This window comes from Lolium perenne, chromosome 2, assembly GCF_019359855.2.
Source record: "Lolium perenne isolate Kyuss_39 chromosome 2, Kyuss_2.0, whole genome shotgun sequence".
Classification (NCBI taxonomy): Eukaryota; Viridiplantae; Streptophyta; class Magnoliopsida; order Poales; family Poaceae; genus Lolium; species Lolium perenne.
The window spans coordinates 27,648,190-27,666,104 of NC_067245.2; the positions used below are offsets into that span (position 1 = coordinate 27,648,190).

The following is a 17,915-nucleotide window of genomic DNA, read 5'->3' on the forward strand; positions in this document are numbered from 1 at the left end:
GCATAGCTCCTATCCTGATATATACACACTTTTGTTTCAGTATTCCAACCCGTTGATTAAAAACGTATAAGTCCGAAACAAAACAAGTAAGCAAAACTGAACATTAAACAAATGGGGCACAACTCAATTTATTTCCACAAGAAAAAATTACACAGATCAACCATGAAACATATACTGATCATATAAGTACTATATTAAACCTTAACAACATCAATTTTTGCTAGAATTTTGAACTTTTTCTTGAATTCACATCGTTTTGACACGTATGCTCTTTTGCAGTTAATTCTCGCGGTGATTTTTTTCATGTGCAGTTCCGGTGCCGTCTTGGATTTTTGGTTGTTTCTCTGATGTGTGGTGCGATTTTTTCTTAATGTGGGTGGACGTAGCACTTTCTGTGCTGTCAGTCGGTTTGTGAGCTCTGTCTGTACAGTTGGTTCCCGGCACCGCTTTGACCCGGATTTTCTCTCCCCACTCATCCTTCTTCTCGTGTCGAGAGCTCTCTGGAATCTGGAAAACTCATGCCTCTATCTCTCCCAATCCCTCCGGTTTACTTCCCATATCTCATCTAATTGGCCTCTTCACAATAATGCAGTGCTCCATCGGGTCGTGACCGGCGACACGAGGAACGGCTGCCGGCGGAAGAGATGCGGCTGTCTATGTCGGGAATGCAGCGGCCGGCGGCCGGCGATCGGAAAGGATGACATGGCCAGCGGCGAGATATTGCTGGTCGGCGTCGCTGCTCTCTATTGCCTCCCCAGAGTAGACGGGGTGGACAGAGCGGAGGGGAGCAGCAATACTAGAGCTCCTCAGTGGTGGGCGGCCATGGTGAGGCTCGGCTCCTGCTCCGGTGTAGCGGTCGGCTGCCCCCTCGGCGCTGCTACTCTGGCTGATGGCGAAGTGGCGAACTGCTATGGCTGACGGCGGCCACAAGTAGGATTTTTCACTGGCCGGGCTCTCCCGTGCCGTAAGGTACCCCTGGCATAAGTCAGCCGTGCGGTTTGGTCTTGGCCACGCCAAGTCCTGGTGCTCGCCGGCCGAGCGGCCAGATTGAATTAGGCGATGTGCCTCACCATCGTGATTCCCGCATCATCCGGCGTATGCGCGTCTTGCCCTCTTCGAAGAAGTCCTGGTCGTCGTGCTAGAGCACTCCGCACGGCGTCACCGGCGAGCTCTCTGTCATGGAGGGTGCCATCGGAATTCGGAAGATGTCCATCACCGATCTCCGCGTCGACTCGGCTATAGGCGGCCTTCGTGCACCACTACAAGTCGGCAGCATCCTGTAGAGGAAGGCAACGACGGGCGACCTAAGGAGGTTCGTCCTCATCTTATTTTTCCTAGATGCCATCTCCGTCAGACCTCGCCGGTTCCCTCCGCTGTGGGGGCGGGTCGTGGTGCGCGTGGACGCCGCCGCGGATGGCTGTGAGTACCCCGGATAGCCGCGGACGGTTGGGCCAAGCTCACGGACTCCGGCTGTGAGGATCGTGGAAGGGCTCATGACACGCCGCCGTTAATGGCGCCCGAGGAGGCAACGCAGGGAGGAGCAAGGCGACCCGCATCAAGTTTTGGATTTGACGGCCCGCGGTACAACGAAAGGGAGATTAACTGTCAGCGTCCCTGTCCACCATCACGGCGGCGCCCCTCCTCCTGCTTCTCCCTCCTGAGCGGTGCATGGACTCTTGATGCCAGGTTGAGGGACACTCCGGTTGGTAGGGTGAGCATGCCCATTCTCCATTTGGAACAGGGATTCCCGGTGAGTATTTCTGAATTCATCGATGTATACTTCTCTTTTCTCACGTTCTTCTCATGGATTCTTCAATTTTATTTCCATGTGAATATATGGTTGCAAACAACCTTGACAGCAGTGCTAGATTGATGTGTTGTAATAAAAACTGTTATACTACCATTGTACGTTTAATTCTACAAATGGGATCATATTTAAAATAAAATATAACTGAAATTGGATATGGCCATCTCTTTCACTCTGTATACCGTTGTTTGTCTGATTGCCCCAGTTTTAACTATCTGCACACCCATTAGGATCAAACGGCTCACACGAATTAAATCCGAGGATGTAGAGTTTATTAAAACACACTTCTTAATAGCATCCTCACTATTTCAATAGCCTTAATTTCTTATGTTAAATGATTATATTAGTGTCTTCTTCTTGGTAGCTATCTAAACAACACTGCTCTTTTGCTTTCTACTTCAGTTATGTAGTTAGCCCTTTAATAACGGGTGTGCTCAATAGTAGTTTTTTTCTGTTCTTGGTACATGTATCTTCGATTCACAGATTTGCAATCACTGGTGGGGAATAAACATGTACTTTGCGCATCATGTCATTTTTTCTCGAGGGATACTCTTCAAGTTTTAAATCTTCTCTACTGTCACTTAAGTGCTATGACTGTTTGGTCAGCAAAATGAAACAAGTGTTCAGTCATGATATTCCATTTTCAACGGAAATATGTATGCGTTATCCAGGCTGCAGGTCGAGGTATCCAGACTCCACACATCTGGTCCCTTCTGCTGAAGAACTAGATATGCTATCTCTTTTGGATTACAATTATCTTATCTGTCGGTAGAAGAAAACTTTGGTTATCTTAGCAGACAAAGCTTGCTTGGAAAGCAACATTCAACATACTTCTCACCAATCAGTCCAATAGTTCATGCGACTGGTTATTGGTAAATTACATTGGATAAACTCCCTTTTATTAATGTTGACTCTGTGCTCCAGCTATTAAGAGCTCTACATACTGTCGTGGCAGAAGTTGTGTTGATAATATTAGCCAAATCATGCTTGAATAAATTTATATCCAATATTGCTAATCCTTTCTTCATTTGCTACAGAGTAATATATAGCCCTGGTTCATGAAGTGTGCTCATATAGAGGACATGAACATACCTTTGTCAAATAAGGTGATAGAGCCTGAACTTTGACTACTCGATAATTTTTTTGCTGCTCTACTTTTCTCTCTACAGAGAAAGAACCAAGGTTTGGATAGGTAATTAGTCTCTTGAACCAACATATTTTGTTTTGAGAGTAATAAGTAGGAGTAACATCCATGAACATACCTCTGTCAAATAAGGTGATAGAGCCTGAACTTTTGACTACTCGATCATTTTTTGCTGCTCTAATTTTCTCTCTTCGGAGAAAGAACCAAGGTTTGGACAGGTAATTAGTCTCTTGAACCAACATATTTTTGTTTTGAGAGTAATAAGTAGGAGTAACATCACAAGGGTGACCTAATTTTCTTATTAGGTACAGCCTGATAAATATGTGATACTGATTTATTTTGTAGCCTGGCTCTAGCTTTGTAGTTTGCCTAACGTTGATTGTTGTAAAATTGAATCAAGCAGTTGGGTGGCGTGTCCAAAATTTCCTGTCTTCTCTTTCTTCGGTAAGACAAAATTGTTGTCCAGGAGATCTCCCCATACATGGGTTTGTGAGAAGGTAATCAGTAGAGGAGCTGTCAGTTTGGTTCATCTTGCAAGACAATCACTCTTTCCGTTATTCCTATGGTACTCTCTGATTCTTTATTTTCTTAGTGACAATAGGCATGCTCTTAAAGGTGGAAGACATGTATGGTTACTCCTGAATATTATTTTTGGGTTCATTTCTGCAGTCTAAATGATTATCACATTGTTTGCGTAAAGTATTCTCCACAAAGGTGCATTAGGCAAGAATATAAATGCAATCCTGCATACTCTTTATGATTCCTTTGTTTTTGAACTAATTGTGTTTTATTTATGTTGTTCAATTCAAATGTTTGAGAAGTTGTTCCCAGTATTCAATAGCATTTTCTTTAATTATTGATGTTTCAAGTTCTATATATTAGTGTTCCTATATTAGGCAGATAGATTTTCTCTGTTAAGGAACTAGGCTGTAGATCTTCTCACTCCATATTCTGCCTAAGATTAGAGTTTAAGTTTGCTTATGTAAATGCCAAATTTTAGATAGATTATAAGTTTTCAGATTATTTATTTTTCCCAGTACTATACATGTACCGTCTCTGCTTGATATGAAGGCCACTCTTCTTCAACCATCAATAGTTGTACCACTACTCAAGGAAATGCATCCACTTACTTTTTTTAGTTGAAAATAAATGATTGTTAGCATCCACCAATGGAAGTTGAGCTTTACCATTGGATAGTACTATTACTATATTCTTCACACTTCTTTGCAGCTGCCAGTTTAGTTATCACTGAATCTGTAATAGACACTTATTGGTATCTGTTGTTATCGTCAAATTTTTCATAGATTTTTCCGAAACATTGCATTGCTCCATTGTTATTTTTACCACCTGACCCTCTAGACCACGGACTGCGCCAGGCAGGTCTTACAAACATCAAATCACTACAAAGAGGAACTGCGTGTGTGCTTCTAACTTTGTTCAATTCACTGTTAATTTCAGGTTTTACAAGTTGGAGCGGCGCATGACGAGGACAAGCTAGAAGAAACACCGGCCAAGGACTAGAGAAAAGAAGCAATGGCACAATAAGAGCTCCATTGAGGTGAAAGCTGACCATGATAAACTCACCTGGTGTATTTCTGTAGACAGTTTCCGCGAAGATGTAGAAACAACTAACTGAAGGCAAATGTCATGTAAATTGTGAATACGCAATAGTTTCTTAGCCAGTTGATTATTTTGTGTGTTATCAGTCATTCGAAGTCACATTTGCAGAATGCATTTTCTTATTTGTTCAGGATGAAGTACGTTTCGCACCTCCAATCCCTCTGCAGAGGACCTGACAACTACTCTGGAGCTGGGTAATTTCATCAACAATATGATTTTACTTAGCACTCAGATGTTGAAAAACTGACGTAACATGTGTTGATTCCACTCAGCCCAATGCATATCAAGTTTCTACCCCTCCATCCTTCCCAGATCGATTCACCAGTCTCGGTGTTTGCATCATGGCGACTAGATCGGCGGTGGCAAATCGCCATGGACTATCTTGTATGTACCTGCTGACACTTCTCTTACTCCTCTCATCTTATGATACAGAACTGTTCTTCCGATGTTTGTAACCTAATTGTGCTCATGCAGGGACACTAGAAGGATATCAAGGCCAAGACTCGATCCTCCAGTGACGGCACCACGAGCAAGGAAGGCGAAGATGCAGAGCGCAATCTGAGTTTCTCCTGGCTTTCCACGTTGAAGAGCTCCACTTGGAAACGACCAGCAAGTGCAGAAGGGAAGAAAAGAAAGACTAGGGGCTCGTTTGGTTGCAAGGGACCCAGGAACCAGGGAACTACTTCCCCCAACGCGAATATCCCTGCGCGCTCGGGAACCCCAGGTTTCCCCTCCCGCTCGGGAGAATCAAAGTTTGCTATTTGGACAACACACGCAGGGAACGGACGGGAACAGGAGGAAAGATGCGAAATTCGAAAATAAGCCCAAAATAGTACGTTTTTTGCAAGAAATTTGAAGATTTTAGGCATAGAAATTAATACAGAAATTTCAATGAATACTCATAATTCGAAATACACAACATATTCAACCACAACAACATAAGTATGCAACAGTGGAGCTCCCGCGCCTCGCGCCGGCGGGCGGCCTCCCTCCCTTGGCTCTGGCGGATTCCTGCGCTTCTCGCGCCGGTGGAGTTCCTGCGCCTCGCGCCGGCGGGCGGCCTTCCTCCCTTGGCACTGGCGGGTGGCCTTCCTCCCTTGGCGCCAGCGATCTCCCTCGCCTCGCGCCGACGGACTCCTACACGCGGTCGCACATTCCCGCCGGTGAAGCTCCCGCGTGTCACGCCGGCGGGCGGCCTCCCTCAGCTCGCGCCAACAGGCCTCCCGCGCCTCGCGCCGCTGCTGCTGTAGCTCACCTGGCGCCAGCGGGCCACCTGGTGGAGCTCACATCCTCGCGCCGGCAGGTGGGCAGCCGCCCGCGTTCGCGTTTCATTTCCAGATGTGATAGCTTCCAGATGTGATAGCTTCCATTGGTACTACTGTTTGGAATAGAAAAGCAAATGCAAACATTAGTTGGTGTACTCATGTTTCCGAACAAATTAGCAAATGCAAACATTAGACTGCTACATATTTATAATGCCTTTTCTTGATCCTAGAATAGCAAATTCAGAAATTCATATACTGTAACTATCACTTAACAAATTCAGAAATTCATATACTGTGGCTCCAAAAAGTAAGCCGAAAGCTTCGGCGGCCGCCGCGCTCCTGCTTGCCGAGCGCGTCACCCGTCACGGTGCTCCTACTCGTCGAGAGCATTTGCCGTTTGTCGTGTTGTTGGTCGTCGAGAGCATCGCTGGGCGCCGTGCTCCTCGCCGAAACGCGTCGCCAGCCGCTGTGCTCCTACTCGCCGAGAGGCTTCGCCAGGGAGCATCGAGAAAGTAAACATGAACAAGATTTTGTTTAGATAAGTATTACCTCACTCTTGAAAACAAAAAGTATATGTGGTCTTATTTGAGTCCCAATAAAATTTATTCAAACAACTAACGTATGATTCTTGAACAAGATATAACTGTATCAGTATATTGTATATTGTATACAGTCAACTAGCTACAAATTCTTCATTTCAACTATGAGATCTAGAGACAATAAATTAGGCAAGCAAGTTTATGGTAAAGTGTTAGCATACATGGAGTTCAGAGTGTAAAGAATTCAGCAATTGCCAACAGCTACTATATCCAAGTGCAGCATCATACTGCAATTAGTCGCAACCTTTAATAATATTTGTTGCAAATAAACTGCACCGGTATGCTGTAAAATAAGCAACTAATACAGTTTAGAATATTTTCAGGCACATCGACTGGTAAAATAAGCAACAGTTTAAAACAGTTTCTGCTGAAAATTTAGAATAGATTCAATTCACAGATTAATCAGCAAATGTTTGTTCAAAGAACCCAAATGGGCACTAGGCAGTTTCTTAGCAGTCCCAAATAGCTATTGTTAACTGAAACTAGATTACCATATATCATACTTGAACAAGATTTAGCAAATACTATATGTCATACCTCTTGGCACAGATGATATAAGATCAGATGGTGTTCTTGTAACATGAGAAGATAGACAACTAGCTGAGAAGATAGAACTACCACAATACTAGAAAAAGAAAACTCACTAAAAAAGAAGAAAAAAATCTTTAGAGAATACAGATCAAGGCAAGAAACTAACCCAAGTTACTACCTATCTATCTGAACAATACCCACAAATAAAGAGGAATGGGAGATCACCTTTTGCTTCCTCTTCTTAGAATTTGGTTTCTGCTTCTTCACCACAGCCTGTGTAGAAGAATTGAAAAGGAATTAGAACTTTTATTGATTTAAACAAGCAAGAACTGATTAAATTCCTAACATGTGTAGTTGCTTTTTTGAGAAATCATGGTTATATTATGGCACCAGCAACATGATTCCATAATATTTCCAAACATTAGTAGTACCTCTGAACTAAATGTCGACCTAGAGAATGTCATAAATGTCTTCTGAAGTTCATAGCAAATATGAACCATCTATCATCTTCCAGAGTGCAAACAAACAAACACAATTCTGTTAATAACAAGTGGATGCCATTACACAGTTTTGAAGAACACCTGGCAGCGTCCCTCCAAACTTTTCCCAAGATGTAATACTGTTTTTCTTCCAATAAATTGATAACTATAGCCTAGCGTCACCAAGATGTTGTAATAAAATAAATAGATTCATGTACAGAAAGAGATCACCCTCTGAACCCAAGAGAGGACTCTACCCTACCAAATTCCGCTGCCAAGAACTCTGCCCCCACAAGATCGTTACACATGAAAAGAGGGTTTAAATTGGGGAGAGAAGGGGAAGGAGGTTGTGCTCACCGTGATCTGATTATGGAAAAGGTCACTCCTCACGTTTCTTGATCCCCGTTCGTTGATCTGTAGCAAGCTTCTGGATCTAGAACAACAAAGCTTTATCAATACATTACAAATTGGAGAAGGAAAGGAAAGGAAAGGGGGAAAAGTAAAAAGGGAATAAGAGATGAAGGAGATTACCTTGCTCAACGGACCGCCGTCGTCATCGCCGGAGCAGAGAAGATCTTCAAGGCGGAGGTCGATGCGGTCAGGGAGGGGCTTGGGGCGATGCGGTCGGGGAGGGGCTTGGGGCGACGCGGTCGGGGAGGGATTCGCTCCGGTCGCTGGAGGCGCTCGGTTCGCCGGAGGAGCTCCGGTCGCCGGAGGTGGGCAGGCGTCTGCTCGGGGGAGGAGGAGCCGTCGCTTGCGTTGCCGCCTCCGAGTCGCGAGAGTCAGAGGCGGAATCCGTTCCCCACCTGTCGACTAGTGGAACGGTCTCCCGGGGATGGAAGCGGAATCGACGCGGAAACGCCGGCCCGCGTTCATCCAAATGGGCATGTGGGCTTACCCGGGGCAGTTCGGCCCAGGGAATGGAAGGCCGGGGAAAACGCGCGGAACCCTCCGGGAAAGGCTGCAACCAAACAAGCCCTAGGCAGGATTCTGAAGGGAGTAGGCGAGGAACAGCAGTGCGTGGCAGGCGCGTCCGCTGTTGTTTTTTTTTTTTTTTTGCCTAAGAGTAGGTTTTGCCATGACTGGATCTACAGTGATGGCACCACGGGCAATGGAAGGCGAATATGCACTTACATTTCCATGCCTATTCTACATATATCCAAGTCGACCCATTGTTTCTCCTATCTGGTAGAATCACAGAATGTATTATACTGTATTATACTGACATTAACATGTTCAGTGGTCGATGCACACAAACATTCTATCTGAATAAACTATGTAATTCATTGAACCATGTTATTCTCAATTTGTTTAGCCTGTAATATCCTACCAGCCATATGCAAGGACGATAAAAATTGGCCGTTCAACCTGTTCATGTACGGTTGAGCCTTCAGAATTCATCCCACAAAGCTGCGCGGCGTGCCGGCGCGCCAGATCATGCTAGTAACTATTAAGGTGAAACAATCAATGTCAGCTATATGGATTTAAAATGAGGAGCGGTTGGCAAGAGCGACCAAACGACGAAACAGGTTCCTACTCCCGCCCCCGCGTGGCGACGTGGGGAACCCTAGATAGCCGCCGCCGCCTCCATCCCCCACCCCTCCTTCCTCCCCCCGCCACCGCCAGGGGACGCGGCCGAGCTCTGCCTAGTCTATGCCGGAGGGGCATGCTCGTCCCCTGCCGCGGTGGATCGGCGCGGGAAGGATCCTCCCCGGTTTGGACGTGGTCCGCTCGCCGGGCACCACAGCGTGCTGGCTGCTCGGTGTGCGTTGACGTGAGCGGCGACACGCCTAGGGCATCGGCGGCGCGGTGGACGGCGACCTGGGCACTGGTCTGGGAGGCGTCCTGGTGATGGTGGTGGTGACCTCCGACGGCGGGCCATCCCGGCGGTGAAGGTGCGAGGTGGGACGAACCAAATGGGTGTAAGCCCTAGTTAGTCTTCTCCTTTCCCTCTCCATGATATTGGTTGTCGCCGGTGGAGGGTCGGCCGGTTGCAAGGTGTCTCGCCGCGTTGCCTCAGCCGGCCTGGGATGGTCGGTGGCGTTGGGCCCGACCTGAATAATGGTGGCGGTCCTCGGGTTTCTCTTATGCGAAGATGAAGATCTGCCTGAGGCATGTCCGTCTTCATCTGGCTAGAGTGATGAGTTCCGGAAAGCTCCTTCGACGAATGGAACAATGTTGGGTGGTGGATGTATTATTGTTGCTAGGGCTAGAGGCGTTCCTTTTTTAGAGTCTGGAGTTCAGGTGTTGTCATGGTGGTGAATGTATTACTGCTGCTAGGATTGGAGCACCGTAGTGGGACTTTCTGTTTCTTAGTTTTTTTTTGGTTGGGAGCATCCGTACTATCATTAGGGTATTGCGTAGTTGCATAGGCTGGATGTAATTGATATCTTCTTGATATTAATATATGTCCTTTATCGAAAAATTTGAAATTTAAATTTCTCTACGCATTAGGACAACAATTACACAATAAATAATGACTAATCATTGTAAAAAAGTAACTACTTTGTATTTTAAGCAGAGAAGAAAAAAATGATTGTTCTACCTCATAAAGTCACTGCCAATCACCCATGGCAATGGCTCGTGGTGCAAGTTGATATTCCGTACGCAATAAACTCCCATGACTTGGTATGTCCAACCTTTAGTACTTACTCAAGTGAGTCTTACAGAAGTGTCACCATCATAATTCATTGCATATTTATCGGAAAAAAAATGAGCAACCAAATTAGTGAATGTTAGAAATAAAAACGTGTACTCTATAACATTTCAAAGAAAATATAGTCCAGATGAGAAATTATTTCCTACATTTCACACACTCATAATGTAAGAATCTTTAGAACAACTAAATCATAGTTATCCAGAAACGGGACAAAAACTAATACCCCTGAAAATTCTGCCACCTTTGTCAACAGGACATCCAGTGACATTCTTGCATGGTGGAAAGAAGGCCCTGATACAGCCCCAGCCTCACCTTCCAATTGGTGAACATTGGCTACCCTCGACCAAAAGAAGCATATTTGTATCAAATAAACGCCAAAGTACCCCAACAACTACTGAATTCTTGAGAAAAACATCCATCCATCCATGACTGAAGAAAAAGTAAAACCATGGAATATCTCCAAAAAACTGAGTAGTTGCAGTCCATGGCAATGTGCACGAACGGGGCGTCCTCGTTGGTGGTGCGTGCAATGGCGGAGCAGAACTTAAAGTCTGTGTTATCATTTTAAATCTGTGATGTCAAATGCATGCATTTTTAATTATTTTTAATATTATTTGACATGATTTCTACTAGCAAACAAAGAATTTGGCAAAAATCTGTGTGGTCATATGACTACACAGGTCTACATGTGGCTCCGCCACTGGGTGCGTGATCTAAGAGCATCTCCACCGGCGGTCCCGATAGCTTATCGATGGTCGGGAGCGAAAATGGGCTCGCACCGGCGCGACCCAAACGGCGCCTGCCAAATTTGGAGCCCAATAGAATCGTCGGCAACCCCGTGCCGGCCCCTTCGCCAAGGGCGTGAATCGGGCGCCGGCGCCTCGCGAGGCTGAAAATTTTGGGCGTGGGAGCCGCCTGTCAGCCACACATCCCAAAAGTCGACGCCAGAGGGGAGTGGCGGGGCCAACGTGTCAGCGGCTCATTCAATTTTAACCTAACTGTCGCCTACCTCGCGACGGGAGTTATTGAGCCGCAGCGGCGGTGCAGTTTCCGCAGAAGTGCAGCGAACCGTCCCGTCGCACGCGCCTTGCTCTTCGTGCCGCCGTTAATGAGCGCCACCGCTCCCCCGCTCCCCCGCCTTCCTCCGGCCTATAAAAAGGGCCGCCTCTCATCTTACCCCTCACACACAAACCATAGCGCCTCTCTCCCCAACCCTAACCACCACCATCTGAAAAGACGACGCCATGTCTGGTCGAGGCCGAGGTCGCGGCCGTGGTCGTAGTCGTAGCCGCGGCAGAGGTGCACGCACGCCGTCGCCTGCGATGCCGTCGTCTTCATCGTCGGACATGGACGAGGAGGGGCCCGTGTGTTCGAGTTCGTCCTCGTCCTCAAGGGCGACCCACGCGGCATCCAGAGGCTGCCGGACACCTTCGCTGACTTCGTCGCCGACAATGACCGCCCGGCCACGCCGCATCTGCGGGAGGCTGCGTGCGGCTACTACCGGTGGATCGTGGATGTGATCTACGACGCGCGCGGCAAGATGTATCTCCACATCGGCTGGGAGAAGTTCGCGCGCCACCACCGCCTCCAAGCCGGCTTCGTGCTCGTGTTCTCCTACTTTGGCGACAGGGATATGAGCGTCAAGGTGTTCGACGAGACGCGTAGCCGCCGCCACTACCACGGCGACAGCGCCGAGGAGGACGATGACTGAGTGTTGTTTCTTCGCAGCGAATATCAGCACGCATGTTTTTGGATGTTCTTCCTCGAAAGAACCAATAGAGGCACCCTCACCAGCTGGATTTTTCAGTTTGGGTGACTGGTGTGCCCTCGAGTGTTCTTTCTTGGCAGCGAACACACGAAACCTGCGATGATCGGCCTAGTTAGGTTTAGTTTTTTGCAATATTTTATATATATGTAACCATGGTTCAAATTATGTATTAGTTTGTGGAAAACCATGTTCCAAACTATATCTTCATGTAAACCACGTTCCCAATTATGTATTAGTTTGTGGAATAAAATATTTCTTATTCAATTTTCTATGCATTTATTTATAATTTTAATTCAAAACATCTATCGGGACCGCCGTTTTGGAAGCGTCGATGTGGAAACAGCTTCCCTATATAGAGGATGTTGTGCCGGCGTCCCCCAAACGGAGGTGCCGGCGCCCCTGCCAACGCCTACTTGGCGGCTGCCGGTGGAGATTCTCTAAATCCCGAGCCAGGTGTCCTCGTTGTCCTCGTGACTCGCACATGAACTCGCCCCCCTCAGCCACACACATGTACGACATGGTGCCGAACTGCCCCTGACCCAGAAAGCCATGCTTAGATTCTTTACTTTGGCTTCATACAGTGTGTATATGAAAGCGGTTGAAAGAGCAGGGTCAAGGGAGAGCATGCAATCCAGGATATGAGAAAGCACAACTCTCCGCAGAAGTGCAAGCCTCACACATGGTAAGTTGAGCCGAGGAAAAAGCACAGCAGCCGGGTAAGTCAGCGAAGACCGCTGCTAGGGTGGAGGACACCGTCTGCTCCGCCACCAAGGATATCTCTGTCGCGATTGTGCGCAGGGCCGACAGTATGCTGGGGAGGACGACAACCACGAGTCGATGGCGATGCTGCCAGATCAGGGAGAGGAGGATCAAGAGACAGAGGAGGCCCGGAGGATTAAGAGATGTGGGGAAGCACCTCGACGCCCGACGCTGGCACCTTGTACAAGCGCATGGTGCGGTACAACCCCATTGCCCCCACCTCGAAGGTGTTGGGAAACCCAAGTTTGTACCCAGCGGCATATTGGTAGAACTGAACCCCGTGGGTCTGCCACCATCGAGCAGAGCACGACAATCGTAGCGTAGGATGCAACTCACGAGGTTTGGTATCTTCGGCGAGTGCCACTTTCTCATGCCTTGGGTGGGGCTTGCTATCATCCCACACCGGCGACAACTATGGCCAGAGGGAGAGAACGTTCCGCTACTGCTCACCAAGGTGTCTCGGCATGAGGCCGATGGAGTAGCCGTTCTCTCTCCGCCATGGCGTAACAGGATATGTCGCCGTGTGTAGAAACCTGAGCAGTGCTCTAGAGATCGACGTGGCGCCGGAGTCGTTGACCAGGTAGTAGTCGATCTAGAGCAAACTTAGTCGTTGAGGAAGTATGCGGATGCTGGCGGCGACATACTTGTCCATGCCTCGACTTTGAAGTTGAAGAGGCGGAGGTGCCCTCGCTCTGGCACAGGTGTCGTTCACGGCCTCGCCGAAGACCTCCGCGTCTCAAACGTGGTGTGGAGGCCGGTCTCGTCGGTCACGATTATTGCTAGGTCGAAGCAAAGGGACAACCGATCGCTAGCAAACCGCCCAAGACAGCCTAGCCCGCCGAACCACAGCTGTTGGCGATCTTCCATGGCCGCCCACTCTTCCTGTCGCCGACGGTCGCCGCCATGTACGATCGTGAGCAAGGATGGGAAAGATGTCACAGGGCTGTATCAATCTGATCCTAGATCCCCGCGCCTACAGTGCTTAGCTTATATTTTTGGACACGGGTGTAGTAGCTAGTTTGTTACACGCCATAATCAAGATGAGCTAAAAAGTAGGAGGCATGGCGTTGTGCACCACGGTTAACCGGAATAGATTGTTGTGCGCTTGCATTTAGCATGTAAATAGTGGAAAGTGTGATATCACGAGAAGTGTGACATTGCATGTTTGAGCTTAATAGTAAAGACTGATTCATTTTTCTCAAAAGGTACTTTTTTTTTTGAGGAATCAACGGGGGGCGATTTGTCCACCTGAACTCATGTATTTCAATAAAATGTCAAATACAAGTGTCGACCCCCGGGGGTGAGGGAGGCTGAAACCAGCACCCATCGGGGGTCCAGGCGGCATACCGCGCCCGATCGGGGGGGGGGGGGGGGGGGGGGACGGGGGATTACAGGGGGGTAGGGAGGCAGGGGGGAAAGCTAAGAGATGGACTGGCACCAGGCTAGCAGGGGACCGTGTCAACTCTAGGTGAGGCGCGGACGACCCATAGGCGTAGGTGGTCAACGATCATAGCAACCACCCGAGTAGTAGACATGGGGTCTTCATCGAAGACCATCTTGTTCCGGGACTTCCATACTGACCAAAGGAGAGCAAGGATGGCGGTGTTGCGCGTGTTGACGGGCATCCGAGGCAGATTCTCAGAGAGGCCATCAAGGAGAGCCGGAGGGTCGGTGCCGTTGTGAGGTCGCATCGAGGGGGAGACGATGTTCAATAAAGGTCTGAGGCGGGGACAGCAGACGAATAAGTGTGCAATGCTTTCCTCGGTCCCTGGGCAAAACGGGCACTCGGGGAGGGCACACACCCGAGACGGTGCAGCAGCGCGCGAGTTCTGGTTCTTTGGAGACGGAGGATCCAGAAGAACACTCGCACTTTGAGTGGAGCGAAGCAGTTCCAGTGGATGTCCTGGCCGGGGACGACACATCCCGAGGAATGCAAGGCCCGTTAGACGTCTCCTGTGCTGAAGTCGGTGGAGGGCCTGAGGGCGTTGGTACGGATGTCCGGTGTCATGGTGAGGGAGATTCACGAGAGGCAGGCGCGCACATAGTCTAGCTCACCGGCGACAGCAGCGGTCACACGGTGGGTGGCAGGGATATCCACACCCCCGCGCTCAAGGGTGTCTACGACTGAGGCGAGGGGGCGGAGGCAGTGTGAGTAGGCTGCAGGCAGGGCCACATACAGGGGACCCAGGGGGCTCCATGAGTCATGCCAGAGGGAGGTCGAGCGACCGTCACGGGGATCCACCCTAGTAATAGAGCGGTACAGGGGGAGAAGCGCCTGGAAGCACCTCCAGGCGGGCGTGGCCGCCTGGGGGTGGTCACCGAGGTAGCTGCGCTTTACCCACCTAGTCCACGGGGAGTCCCGTCCAGAGAAAAGGCCATGCAAGACTTTCAGCAGGAGGCATTTGTTTTGGAGGCCAAGATCCGTTATGCTGAGGCCACCTTCGGATCGTAGCAGACAGACGTAGTCCCAGGTAACCTGGCAGTCGCCACCAGAGCATTTCTCCTTTGCTTTCCAGAACATCGCCCCGCCGGGGCCTGTCCATCTTCACGAGGGTCCCCTTTGGGATAGGTAGGACGGACATCACGAACGACGGGAGGGCGGAGAAGACCGTATTAGTGAGCGTGAGACACCCGCCAATGGGGAGGAGGGACGTACGCCAGCCTGGGATGCGCCTGGAGATCTTGATTGAAAGGAATTCCAGTGCCGACGTCGGAAGTTTATGGTCCAATAAAGGCAGCCCCAAGTAGGTTTGGGGGAAGGACGAGACGGGGCAGCCGAGAATGCCGGCAAGCTCGGAGGCAAGGTCGGGGACGAAGGTGCTCTTGTGGAAATTGATGCGAAGACCAGTTGCTTGGGAGAAGAGGTCGAGGATTTCTTTGAGGCGACGGACCTGCGAATGTTTGGCCCATATATATATATTTTGTCTTACGACATTTTTTAAACGTTTGACCAGATTCTTTGAGAACAATCACATCATACAGTACTAAATCAATACTATCAATCTATACCTAATAATAAAGGGAGAAGTGTTTCCACGGTTTGGTCCGTCAAGTTTCGATCGTCCGTTCTCTTTGTGTTGTTAATTTTCGTACGTCGCCCTCAGTCCTGCCAACACACGATTCCAATATATAGAGGCAGGTTTAAATCCGTTTTGGTTTTGTTTCGTCGACGGGTGGACTCCGCTCCATACTCCATCGCCCAAACTATATTTATATACAGAAGAGCCACCGGAGATCAACGAGATCGAGACCACGACGAAAACTACAGGACCATCAACCCGTGTGTCTGCCGTAATCGCTCCGAAGTCCAATCTCATCCCTCTAACCCACGCCACCCCTCCTCTATTTGTACACGCGCTCTCTTAGATCTTTGCCCTACGTTCTTTCGATTTCGATCTGGGCTGCCGATTAGCTGCCTTAGCCGGCCTCAAGGAGCTCGCCCTGAGGCAATGGCCACCTCCCACCTGCGACTACTTGGACGACGTGACAGATCTTCACGGTCGAGTGGATGAACGAAAGGATGCGGCAACTCGAAGCCGCGGCTGAGCTTTCCAGTAATCAGTAAGACGGACGAGGAGTTAGAAGTATTCCGCCGAATCCCTCGTGGCGCCTCGCTTTTGTACGTGGCTTTGGCAGCTCCTACGACCGCTGGAGGTCGTCGTGCTACCGCTTACTGGCCGTCAGCCTTCGTCCAGGAGACTTGCTGCAGCAGCGGAGGGAAGCTCGCCACGAGCTGCGCGCGTGCGCCGTGCAAGCACATCCTGTTTGTCGCATCCTCGGCCTGTCGCTAGACAAGACCTACGTTTGGACTTGAGGCAGACCCTGCGGCCGTGTCAAGCGGTGCGGCTCGTCGGCTCGCCCACGTACCCCGGGCGTGCTGGCCACACCAAGGTCGAGCAGCGCCGACAGAGGACTGTGCGGCGTCAGCGAGACGGCCGGCGGCCCAGCCTGCCCGGTGTGCCTCGAAGAGATGGCGCCTCCGCCGGTGGACTCGCGGGGAGGCACGGCCGCGGTGCGGCCACCAGTGCGCGCCGCTGCTGACGTGCGACACCTGCCGGAACTCCACGCTGAGTGTTTCGCGCTGGGCAGGGACGACGGTGTGTCAGGCCCGGTGGTGGAAAGACGAGCCGGAACCGGGAGCAGTACATGAACGAGGAAGGCAGATATGCAAATCGAATATGAACCAATCATCGTACAGGAGCCTCTGTGATTATTTACTTGGTATGATAGTTCATACGGATCCTATAGAGTCTGCAAAGTCCATGTTCTCAGCAGTACTGATCATGTCAAGGTAATTGAACAACTATCACGAGTTCACGACTAATACCTGTAACATACTAGCAGATGCTTAATGACTCTCCGGGTTATTCTCAAACGCAAGCCAGTACCGCAGTAAGCTGTCGCGCCTCCGTCTCCGTGCAGCTTTTGCTGATGTACGCAGCAGATTTCCAGGCTCTTCCTTCGATCGTGGAGATTTGCTTTGCCAAAAGGTACCGAAACAGAGCTGCCCTGTTTATATTCGTCAAACGGATATAGATGCTGACTGGTGAATTGTTTCCTTGCGGAACATATAGCTCGTGTGCTGATTTCTGAATGCAGCCAAGACGATATGAATGAGATATCTTTTGGACTAAAGAAGATGGTTTGTGACCCTAAATTTTAAAACATTGTAAATCACCAAAGAGGTATCTTTCTGAGTGAAACGCAAAAAGGTTGAGATTAAACGATACCTGTTCGGGATTAGGGTATGATGGTTGAGATTAAATGATACCACGATATCTCTTCAGGGGTTACTGTTTTAAGATTTGAGGGTCTTTGGAGTAACCATTTTATTAAGGTTTTTCTTTTTCTTTGTAAGATTCAGCTAAAACACTGGCTTTCATGAATTAGTAGGGAGAATATGTCGAAACGAAAGATAAGGGAAACATAAAAGAAGATAAAAAATATAAGTGAGACTAAAAATAGAGGCTAAACGAGGGTGTTCAATGTGGCTCGATCGGGATTTCACAAGCCCTGGCCGAAGCAAGTCGATCGCGAGAAGGAAAACGAGGGGTGGTATGAGGTGTCCCTAGCGTAGGCAGTGGCGGTGACAAATAACAATATTGTTTAGAAGGATAGATGATGCCATCAGAGAGAGAGAGAAGGGAGATCCAGTCACAAAATCACACAGAGAAAGCCCATATGCTCAGGCATCGAGAAAATTACAAAAAACCACCACATTACAGGCAATGGTTTCAAAAAACCACCACTATTCGGAAAATTTTCAAAAAACCACCAGTCTACA

The 17,915-nt window shown here is 48.9% G+C and overlaps 1 protein-coding gene and 2 long non-coding RNA genes across 8 annotated transcripts; 1 reads left to right on the forward strand and 2 right to left on the reverse strand.

Annotated features, from left to right (window-relative positions):
* The first annotated feature begins 404 nt into the window (after positions 1 to 404).
* Positions 405 to 5,393, forward strand: LOC127331560 (uncharacterized). Of its 3 annotated transcripts, none has more exons than XR_011751476.1 (5): positions 405 to 1,750; positions 2,845 to 4,589; positions 4,703 to 4,765; positions 4,844 to 4,955; positions 5,046 to 5,393. It is a non-coding gene; the product is annotated as an uncharacterized lncRNA (long non-coding RNA). The 3 variants fall into 3 exon arrangements; XR_011751477.1 differs by having other exon boundaries at positions 412 to 3,516; positions 3,621 to 4,589; XR_011751475.1 differs by having other exon boundaries at positions 420 to 4,589.
* Positions 5,394 to 5,439: 46 nt separating this feature from the next.
* On the reverse strand, positions 5,440 to 8,285 carry LOC127331559 (uncharacterized). Of its 4 annotated transcripts, none has more exons than XR_011751473.1 (4): positions 7,977 to 8,285; positions 7,803 to 7,878; positions 7,398 to 7,473; positions 5,440 to 7,239 (listed from the first exon to the last, which is right to left on the reverse strand). It is a non-coding gene; the product is annotated as an uncharacterized lncRNA (long non-coding RNA). The 4 variants fall into 4 exon arrangements; XR_011751474.1 differs by lacking the exon at positions 7,398 to 7,473 and having other exon boundaries at positions 5,440 to 5,949; positions 6,073 to 7,239; positions 7,977 to 8,279; XR_007869869.2 differs by lacking the exon at positions 7,398 to 7,473 and having other exon boundaries at positions 5,440 to 5,949; positions 6,110 to 7,239; positions 7,977 to 8,278.
* A 6,366-nt stretch (positions 8,286 to 14,651) lies between these two features.
* Positions 14,652 to 15,152, reverse strand: LOC139835428 (uncharacterized). Its single transcript, XM_071825281.1, has one exon. The coding sequence runs from the start codon at positions 15,150 to 15,152 to the stop codon at positions 14,652 to 14,654; it is 501 nt and encodes a 166-aa protein (XP_071681382.1).
* Positions 15,153 to 17,915: the final 2,763 nt, after the last annotated feature.